The sequence below is a fragment of a genome, unplaced genomic scaffold, assembly GCF_019419815.1.
Source record: "Pyrus x bretschneideri cultivar Hongxiangsu unplaced genomic scaffold, Pyrus_bretschneideri_v1 Contig20, whole genome shotgun sequence".
NCBI lineage: Eukaryota > Viridiplantae > Streptophyta > Magnoliopsida > Rosales > Rosaceae > Pyrus > Pyrus x bretschneideri.
This window is the reverse complement of record NW_025999502.1, coordinates 4,705,797-4,717,028: the sequence shown is the minus strand read 5'-3', so window position 1 is coordinate 4,717,028 and position 11,232 is coordinate 4,705,797. Positions and strand designations below refer to the sequence as shown.

The following is an 11,232-nucleotide window of genomic DNA, read 5'->3' as shown; positions in this document are numbered from 1 at the left end:
ATCTTTTTTTTTTTTTTTGGAAGGAGTAAAATATCGGTAAAATATCATCTTATGATTGAGTTTTATGACACACTTCCAGCTCCTATACTATAAGGAATTCGTCTAACCCATTCGACTGCCTTTCGTCCCTATAGTGAAGTTCATACGATGGTGTGTGAACTCCTTTAGTGTCTCATTGGAGATGCTCTTTGCATCGCTTGAGCTCACAAGTAAACATGCCAAGGAATCATCCAAGGAAAAATCTGTCCTGAGTAATCCAACGGCAAAAGCTTCTTTGATTGCTATGAAACGTCTACTTTCAATGTGTTTCAATTTACATACAACTGCAACAAAAATAAGCTCGTATATTTCTTAGCAACGCCTTCCCGGATTTGAATCCTTTGAGGAAAATGATACACAAAAACAATGACAAGTACACAAGGAAATCTATCCGTGGATTCAGACCATCCTCCAGAGTTATAAGAAACGTAACCATCTCTGGCACTGGATTATGTATAAACTTCTACCAGTTTATGGGAAGACTCAGCTCACGCCGAAGGTACATTCCCTGTAATTCTAAGCGACCCTCCGAGATGAATAGGCACAAGAGGGATTAGCGAGTGCAGCACATCCGTTATCAATGGTCTGTAACTTGGTTCAGGTTGTACACAGAGTACCGCTACAGCAGCAACCTGTTCATGGCCCAAGAAACCCAACTTAGCAATTCAAACAGGATCATACAAGTAAAAAAAGTATCAATATTAGTCGATTTCACCAAGGAACCTGGTATAGGTGTTTTAAATCCATAGTATCTTTGATCACATGATCCACAATGTTTGGAAGCCTTGATCTGTCAGTGAGCTGGGGCATGGCCTGCATGTCAATAAATCAACAGATACATAAAGTTTCCAACAACTAATGTAGGACCATCATAGCGCTTGAGAATAAATACCCATGTGACTATAGATTGACGTTCAGCTCCAGTGTTACTTTCCACCGACTTTCTTCCCATCAAGAGCTCCAAAAGGACAACGCCAAAGGCATAGACATCACTCTTATCAGTTAATTGACCTAAAAAGCAAAGAAAATTACATATTATCGTCGGAATTACTTAACGCTAATCAATGAATAAATCAGGGCATAGGCAATACTCTTAAGACAATTCACTATTACTACACTTGCAGAACTATGAAATTGAATAAAGGCCAATTTCTTGGATGCAAGCATTCAGCTAAATAACTGGCTGTATTTGTATTATTTTTCGCCATGAGAGTTGTTTGCCTTGAAATTGAAAGAGGCGTAATGCAAAACTACGTGCTGGCCAGAAAAAAGAAGATTACCAGGATCACTTCAAGGGCCACTAGGGATGATCTATTTAGGGTGATGGTGCTTGTATGAAACATAAGAGCTAATAATGTCTCTGAAGGCTAATTTAGTGGGAATGGATGATTAGTTATCACAGCTTTTTAAGGCAGCCACACTGACATGAACTAATTTCTTGACAGAAGATACGATATGAAAAATGCTCTAGAATTTTAAGCAGTTTTGCTGGTTAGAGTTTCATCTCAAAATGGACATTGCCAGCATATTCGAACTTAGATTGTATATCCACATACCATCCGAAATGTACTCTGGTGGTACATAACCTAGAGCCCCAGACAGCTTTATGTTGTCCTCATCCTTCACCCCAGAAGTTACAGCAAGACCAAAATCTGAAAGCTAAACCAAGGCAAAACTCATCAGACAACTAATCTCTTATGGTATTCAATAATATGGCCTCGTATATGGATCTAACCTTAGCATTAAAATTTGAATCCAGAAGAATGTTAGATGATTTAAGGTCTCTGTGCACCACAGGGGGATTACAATGCTCATGAAGATATTCCAATCCCCTAAAAGAGCATTAATGGTAGTGGAAAAAGCTAATTAACAAACAAATGTACATATCTACGTAAGAAATAAAGAAAGAAAGAGGGTGACAATAAGTAATGAGTTTACCTGGCTACATCTACAGCAATTTTCAACCGTAGATGCCATGTCAAAGAGGACCCATGACTAGGTCCTGCAAGATTAGTCAAAATGAGTATAAAATAAATGGTATGTTGTGATGAGCATTTGCAAATGTCTTTTGTCGTCTGCAAAACTAGAGACTGATAGAAAATTTATACCGCACAATTGAGTATCTAAGGACCCATTCTGCACCATGTCATAAACAAGGAACCTTGCTTCAGCCATGAACACAGTAACCCAAAAGTCTGATGATGTTTTGATGCTGGATTTTGCTCAACCAGTTCACCTCATTCTGCACAACAAGTACTCATAAAAAAAGGTAAACCCATAGCAAGAAAATCATATTCAGAAAAGCGAATTCAAACCATTTTAAGATGGAAATACCTTAAATTCTCTTTCAGAATCCTGCCTTGCGCTATTTACTTTCTTAACAGCCGCAATAAATTTCTCATCAAAACTAGCTCTGTAGAGAAGTCCAGAACCCCTCTCAATCAAGACATTACTTTTACTGAAATTGTTTGTTGCAGCTTCCAGCAATGGATAATTGAATATCGCAACTGAACCCATCCTACTCCCGACCCTCAAGGAATTAAATTCCACCAGTGATTGGATTTGATGGAACCCCTTTTGCAGCCTCTTCAATTCGATATTAAAAGGATGGGGTGGGGGAAGGGAAAAGAAGAACGTTAGAGTATGAGCAATTGAACTTATAGAGAATGCAATGTTAAATGTAAAGAGGATACCCATTGTCGTTTCCTTTTTCCCAATATAGTGTTTCAGGGTTTTCTGTCTACAGATCCAAAAACATGACAGGAACAGCAAGCTTCCCCCAAGGAGTGTGGAAGCAACAATGAGTGCTATAAGAATTCTCTTATTCAACTCAGAATGGTGAGCCACTCTAACCTCAGGCAATCCTGCTTTAACAGAAAAAAAAGATCCAAATTTTACCTAATTAGGAATCAAGAGACCAATTAACGAGGATATGAACAAGTGTACACATGAAGTCCATAAAAGCCAAATCATAGAATTCGGAACACCAACACATTTTCGTAAGATATAAAGATGATCTATAACTAAATCTTATACTTTGTTATGTTTGGTTGCTGAGAAATCTGTCTGAAACATGGAGGACGGAAAGAGAACAAAATTTCATACTTTTCGTATCTATATGTCCTCCTACACTTTTCCAATTTTCTCATAAAAAGTAAAGAAACAAAGTCACAACTGAGAAGAACCTTTTGCTTTTTTATGGTTTCAGTTTCAGAACACTAATAATGTAAAGGTTCACAATTTGAATTTCCCTTTTCCTTTCCCACATTTCTAAGCAACCAAAAGAGGTTGCAAGATCAATTTCAAATTTATTACTTTTAAGCTTTTAACCAGACCTACATGAGAACCATTTTTCAAAAGTGAAAGTGGACAATGGGGTACCCCAAGAGCTTTCTTATGAACAATAATTGGAGATTGAATTATTCAACTCTTTTCTTTTCCACAGTATTTTCTCAGCAGCCAAGGCATTCCAAGAACACAACAGCTTAAAAGAAACGGGAAATTAAATAGTATAAATGATGAACTAATTGAACTGAGACTCTACTCGTTTAGTCGGATTTTTAGTGATTTGGTTCAGAATTTAGAAATCAAACAAAGTCATTAACCCATTTAATAAGCAGAACTTAAATTAAAGATAACGTGAAACGAACATAAAACAGAAAAAGAAACTAAACTTTGCCCAGAGCAGTGTGCGACTTTCCACCAAGTTCTAATCCCACTTTCCCTTCCCGTAGTTCAGATTAGATTAGTATCGCTCGAATAAAATAGAACATAAAACAGAAAAGAAACAAAAATGGGGAATGTAGAAATACCTGGGGATTGAGCTTCCATTCTCACAGAAAACTGCGTGATGGGTTGTTCCTGAAGAAGCATAATGCGGCCAGAAATGGTGGAACTTGCTGCCTCTAAGACTCTTCCTGCCTCAATTATGGTTACCAACAAAGGGGTAGCTAAAACCCACATGCGTATTAAGAGAAGAGCAAGTTCCATGTCCAAATTTTGACAGAGAAAGTGAAGGGGTGTTTGGACACTGTTTGTTTTGAATGCCTTTGTTGGAGAGGTGAAGGGGACAAATACTGTATTGCAGGGAAACAAAGAAAGCACTTTTTTAACGTGATTGTCTGTCCGTTATCGACTAACTAGGCAAAGCCAAATGGGGCATGAAATCGTGTGACAGTCATCAGTCAGAAGGTTGAAAGTTGAGACTTGAAAAACGCTATGGATGGGATGATGTTGAAACTTGAAAGTGGGAGGGAGAAGGTTGTCTTTCCCGTGAGCAGTCTCCTCCTCGGGAGATTATCGGTGGCCAAAAATATCATGGGCCATGTTAGTCATTATCTTCTACCCATAAAGTAAAAGAATAAATTTTCATACCTAATATCTATTAAAAAATAAAAAGTTTTAATGAAACATTTATGATATTATTCATTTTTAATGTTAAAGATATTTTTACTCTAAAAAGTCACTCATGATGCTATTCACTTACAACACATCTTTGTCTTTTTGGTTAAAACTCGAAGTTTTCAAACCCTTTTTATTAGTTTTTTTCTTAAAAACTAATTCGTTTTTCTACGTCGTCACTTTGACTTATCTTGATTTTGACTCATTTTATCACTACATTTCATGCTAATTCATTTCGTTCTTTTTTAACTCTGGCAATAGAATGAGAATGAAAAATGAAAAATCATTTAGATACCTAATTATTATAGTTGATTTATGTGTGATTTAGCTGTATGTGATTTAGTGGTATGTGATTTAGTTTGAAATGAAAACGAATGAAAATGGCTTGAAAACTTTAAGTTTTAACGATACGAACAAAATAAAGGGTAAATTGAATAGTACCATGATTGACTTTTTACTATAAAAATATGATTTTTCATTAAAATGAACAGTACCAGGAGTTTTTCGGTAAAGTTTCCTAGTTTAAATTCTTTACTCTTATGTATTACACTAAAAAATGGTTGTTTATTATTTCTAGATCTGGTACGTGGACACGTTGGGTGTGGTGTGTGGATACGGTGGGTGTGGTGCGTGGACTCGTCAGTTCTGGCCTTGGGCGGGTGGTTTCAGCTTCAACTTTAATACATCATCAAATTAAGCCCGGAAGCATCGCACCTGTTTTGATACTAAGTTGAAAATCAGAACATGTTAATTGAAATAAAATCACTATATTAATTGAAAACAAAGAAACCAAAAAAATGTCAAGACATCTCTGAACTGGATGACTACATTTTATCCGACTTATTATTCTACAAAGTTACCGATCACATCCTATTTATAAAGAAAACTCAAAACAAACATTAATCTTAATAGACTATGAATTAGAAGAGTGTGTAAAAAGTAAAAATGAATGTGTGAATAGTACACCTCTATATTATGTGGGCCATTAGCAAGTTTATTAAGGAAAATACTAGGATATCACATATTGTAATCCACATCTAAACTATATAACTAGTAGAGGTGAGATCCACTACTATGTTGTGGACCCTACTTTAATTAGAGAGATAGTTTAAGGTCTTGTATAGAAATGTTTTTAAAATGGGTGAAGTGCTTTATGTGAAAACGTTTTAGAAACCAATCATTGGTAAATATGCAAGTGAATTTTGAAAAAGTATTTGAAGTGATTCCTGCAAGAAACACAATTTCAGGTGCTTTTGAACATAAAAGTATTTTCTTTAAAAGTGGTTTCAGTAATTTCAAAAATACTTTCAAATGAACCCTAAATATAATTTACAAAAATGAGGTCTCCCTTTTATTAAACACAACATTGTTAGATAAAATGCTTAGACATGTATCCACATGTTAGAGGTGGCAATTTTTTAGCATAAATAAACCAGTCGCATAGATTTCAAACCATGAAGTATATTTATTTGTTTCTGTTTGGGCCTGAAATGCAAAGTTTGGATGAAAAATGATATTTTGGGTTGGAAGGCCTTAACTTTTAACCCAAGGTTGATTTCTCAGTTGGGTCCCAGCCCAGAAGAGCATTGATTTGACTGAGTTCTGATAGAAGTGGGTGATAGAATTTTTAGTACTTGCGCAAATAGGGTTAAAATCACTGAAAATACTTGTAAAAATATAAGGTAATTGTAGTGTAAATGTTCATGCAAGGTCGTTGTGTTTGACTAATTTCTAATTAAACTAACTCTTAATTAATTATTAAAACAAATTTTATCAAAGATTTGAGATTTATGAATTTAAATAGATTAAATTAACAATAAAAGAAATCTGAAAGTTTGGAAATAATAACAGCAAAGAAGAAAAACGTTTTTTAAAATTAACAATTTATAGAAATCTAAGGTTTAGCCATCACCATCACAATCCTATGCAATTCTATCAATTACTTATGAATTTCCACATACATGCTTTGAAGGTTAGGTTTTCCTAATGCATATTTTCCTTGTGATGTTCAAGCAAAAATGTATATCCAACATGCAATTTGTCTGTGATGTTCAGATCAAATATAAACATGCAAGACTCATTAAGTTTCATGAAAACCCTTTGAAAAACCATGCAACCCTTAAGAGCGTAATGTTCGCCTTAAGTGAACTTACAATTACTAATCACAAGAAGCCCTCCTCAATTTCAGGTGATGTTCCAACAGAAATTCTATCAAATTACTTGTCTAAATATTCTAATTAGACCCAGCAGTTTCTTACATGACACAAAAACGATACGAAAATAACACGTTTCGGGTCAACACAATAACTAATAGGGTCATTATCAGGATGATCCTTTAAGAACCCACGGGTATACATGCGGGTAACCTGTTAAGAAAAACTTATTTTGATAATTTTAAAGTTTACTTACTAAAAGATTTATTATAAAATATAATAGCCATATTAATATATACAATATATTCTATATTAAATATATAGTTTTGTATTATTATTCTATATAAGTTATTAAAAAAAAAGTTTTAGTCATTATTTATTTTTATTATGAGAGTTCATTACTATCATTACTAGGATAAATTTTACTTAACATTTTGTCCAAAATTAAAATAAACTAGTATAGTATTTGTATAGACAAGAACTAAGAAGGCATGCATACAAGTATGAAAAAATATGAAAGAATATATAAAGGGTGTGATATCCACACACACCCCATATTACTTCTCACACCCCCTTCTAATTACCCTTCTAATTTTTAGCCGTCGGATCGGATGAATTGAAGAAAATCAACGGACATAAATTAACAAGGGGTGTGTGAGAAGTAATTTGGGGTGTGTGGATAGCACATCCCTATATAAATACTCGTGATTCATCGTTATTCCTCTACGTGTAGATAATGGTTACACTTACATTATCGTTTAGATTTTTAAAATCCTCCAAACTCTCATGAATAATGTTTTTTATTTAAGGGAAAAATTAACAATAATTATTGTAAAAGTGTAAAAAATGTAAAAAAAATATACAATCACTCATAGTGACAAGCTTTATAACTTTCATGAAGGGGTCAACTTCGAAATCCAACACTATAATCCATAAACCTTAATTTTATATTTAACCGTTGATTGTCATTTACGCTTTATTCATCTTATTGAATTTCATTTTTTTTTTTTTTTGAAAACATGATCATCTACCGAATGGAAGAAGATGAACGGTTCAGATCTTTGATATCACGTTTCGATATTTACGGTTAACTGAAATATGAGTCGATATCATATTGTTTGTAGAAACTTTATAAATATCAAGCAATATTTTCACTAACCGTAAAACTCTGAATATGATATCAACGATACAAACCGTTTATCTTCCTGCATCCTCTAATAGATTAATGTTTTCAAAAAAGAAAATATGAAAAAACAAAATTTGATGGGAACAATGAAGCGTAAATATAAACAACAATCAATGGTTAAATTTTGATCTATGATTTATATGATTATTGTGGCGAATTTCAAAGTTAAGCTCTTCATAAAAGTTGTAAAGCTTGTCATTACGAGCGTTTATATATATTTTTTCTATATTTTTTGACACTTCTACATTAATTAAAAAACTATTAAAGACTTTACTTAAATAACAGCCGTAAGATAAATGAGAGTAAATTTGTATCGTTGGATTCTATTTCACTTATATTATTAGAACTTTTTTGGACGAAAAAAAACCCCTTCTCTATTCCAATATTTTCCAATTTTACCATTTGATCAATTTAGGTAAGCAAAAATATACTTAAAAAGAAAAATGCATTTTTATGTTTTGGATGTGACAATATGATATGTATATGCTTATTTAGTATTATATTTTTCATTTGATTATTTATTGGTTTAAAATATATTTTTCTTAACGGGTAACGGATCAGGTCATTTTACCTATTAATATTACTGGGTCGATTTCGGGTTGGGTCATTTTACCTGTTTATTTTAACGGGTGTTACACGACACGACCCGTTAAGATATCGGGTATAATATGAACACAGAAAACATGACACAAATGCCAGGTCTAATCCTAATGGTGATCAATCATTAAAATATATAAATAGTTTTAATCGCGGTGATTAATAATTCAAACCAAGCATGCATCCATTCACAAAGAAAATTAATAAAATTACATATTCCTACTAAGGCTCATGGCCTAACCCTAGCAAAGGAATTAGTTACGCATACTCATAATAAAAATCAAAGAAAATATCGCTAAAATGAATAAGAATGAAAACACCTTGAAGTAAAAAATCTTCAAAAACCTTAGCAATTCTCTCTGTCTCCTAAGTTTCATAAAAGAAAGTGAAAGGAAAAACTGTGAACTACAAGGCTTTATATCCTACGCCTAAAAACCAACGCACACACCCTAGAAAATAGTCTTTTGTTCCAACTAGAAACCAAATAATAACTAAATTATTTTAGAAAATAAAATCCTAATTGAGCTAGGAGAATCTGCAAGGAAACTGTCCAGCCACGTTTTAACCTGAAATATCCTCCAAATCTGGCTCATGATTGCTTGTTTTGAAGATCAGGACATTCTGAACACATCTCCAGAAGGCTACAAACTCATCCAAGGTTATCTTGGGCTCCAAAAATGCAATTAAAGCCTAGAAACGTCACTTTCTAGCACCATGCAATGCTCCTTTATTTTATTGCCAGAAAATAACTACTTGGTGGAAAAATCTGATATCATGACACGATCAAGCCGAGTGACTCACAAGCATCCTCCAATTGGAATTACTCCAAAATCCATCCATTTGATTATGTTTTGATCCAGAGGAATTTGAAAGTCCTATATTGGAAATACAATTCAAAGTATCAAAATTCTTCCAAATTAAGAGCTAAAATATACTAAGATTAGGGTTAAATATATAATATAAAATATACTCATCAGTGGGACTGCTAAGGGATCAGATTTAGGTGTGGCTCAGTCGAGTCCTAGTTGAATTATGGTTGTTAAGGATCAAAATGGGTTTTGGTAAGATTCGAATTATTGCAGGAATCTAGGTTCAGAATTTTAGTTCAAGTCAAAGAGGCCAAGACTAGATAGAGATTGTGTTTCAGCTAAAAAGAGGGATAAAGAGAGAAATTCAAAGGATATCTAGGTGTGTGCCAAGTAGGTATAGTCCTACCAAGAAGACTATACCTCCGCAAACCTTGTTACCATGAAACCCACCACTATAAATAGAAGTGGTTTTGCAACATAAGAGGCCCCTTTCAACTCAACAAACAACTCAAAACGCTTAACGCAAAAAACCTCTCCAGTAAAAAGAGGTGTTCTATGATTGGTTACTTCCATGTGCACTTCATAGTATGACATCCAGGCAGCTGTGTGAAATCCCGTTTCCGGATTTCACTGTTATAATCTACATATTTGTATTATTGAGATTTTATATTATTTTTCGAGAATTTATATTAGTTTGTTTGAAATTAGATTTCAATTAAACTAGTTACGAAGAGTGAAGTTTGGAAAATTATTATTTACTCGTTGACCTTTTGAGGTCACAAGTAATGTTTTTGAATAGGTCTCGAACCCACGAGCGCATAGACGAAAGTCGTTGGCGATTCCTAATTATAATGGTATAGTTACGGACGTTTGAAGTTGTAAAACTATAGATTGTGGGAATTATTTTAATTTCCACTTAGGGGTAAAAAGGCCCAAACACTTTTTGGGATGAAAGGACCGGCCATTATAAGTGGAAATGGGCTCAAATTAGATGGGGAGATTTGTTTCCATTCGGCTAACTAGGCACCACAACACCACATCTTCAGCCGGTCCAAACTTAGCCATCTTCCACCATATTTTTAGGTAATCTTCAACCATCCCACACCTGCCACATCTTCCATCACCTTCCATCTTCCATCTCCACCAAAAATCAAGGGTTTGAAGGCCTAATTCGGGTAGAACTCCACAAGAGAAACCGGGGGTTCTCGACGATGAATTGTCGTTCCGGAGAATATCATCATTCACCATCATCCTTAATCAACTTCCTTTGGACCCAGGAACTTGACCCAACAGATTGTAGGGGCGTTGGAACACCGAGGAAGTCGAATTGAAAAACACCCAGCTTAGGGTTTCCTGCGGTTTGTAACCAGTTTAAGGTGTTTTCCGGCCAAATTGGTCTTGGCTGCAGGTATAAAGTTTACTCTACTTGTTGAGATCTTCATTCTTGTAAAATTTGAGAATTTTTGGAAGAAGTCGAATTTTCCGATATGTAACATTCGATCTATGAAATGTTGTTGGTTGAGTATATTTTCGATAGGGTCTGCCACTTGAATATTCTAACAATTGACGATCTTACCATTGAATTGACACCAAATTTTAGTATGCTATTATAGATATGGTTTACGGACCTTAGGGAATTACTAGTGAAAATCTAGTGAGCCTATATTGGTTAGATAGCGACTTGAATATATGATTATTATCTTAAAATTTTATATTAGTATCATTTGTGAATATGAATTGATCTTATAATTATGATTTCTATTGAAATGTGAATTTTATATATTTAGCCATAGGCCTATGCTAATTAACTATGATTTGGATTGTGTATTGTTGATGTTTGTGATACATATGTGTTTAATTAGCTTTTTAATAATGTGAATGATAATTATAATGAATGTTATGACAATTATGGGATCTAAATATTGTTTGATAATTATTTGGATATGCTTGCCAACTGAATACCTATTTGAACTTGGCACTATTACCTAGCATGAGATGGAGATGGAAGTCAGGAGATGAGTTAGGTACTTTATTAGATTTTTAGTAG

At 34.0% G+C, this 11,232-nt stretch overlaps 1 protein-coding gene across 1 annotated transcript; it reads right to left on the bottom strand.

Annotated features, from left to right (window-relative positions):
• Positions 1 to 252: 252 nt before the first annotated feature.
• LOC125477029 (probable receptor-like protein kinase At1g80640) lies at positions 253 to 4,339 on the bottom strand. Its single transcript, XM_048583776.1, is given in 12 exon segments — positions 253 to 671; positions 763 to 852; positions 932 to 1,050; positions 1,596 to 1,698; positions 1,775 to 1,871; positions 1,978 to 2,041; positions 2,148 to 2,208; positions 2,210 to 2,281; positions 2,374 to 2,592; positions 2,594 to 2,625; positions 2,733 to 2,903; positions 3,852 to 4,339. Coding segments are annotated over 12 exon segments (1,350 nt in total). The 5' UTR covers positions 4,030 to 4,339; the 3' UTR covers positions 253 to 527.
• Positions 4,340 to 11,232: the final 6,893 nt, after the last annotated feature.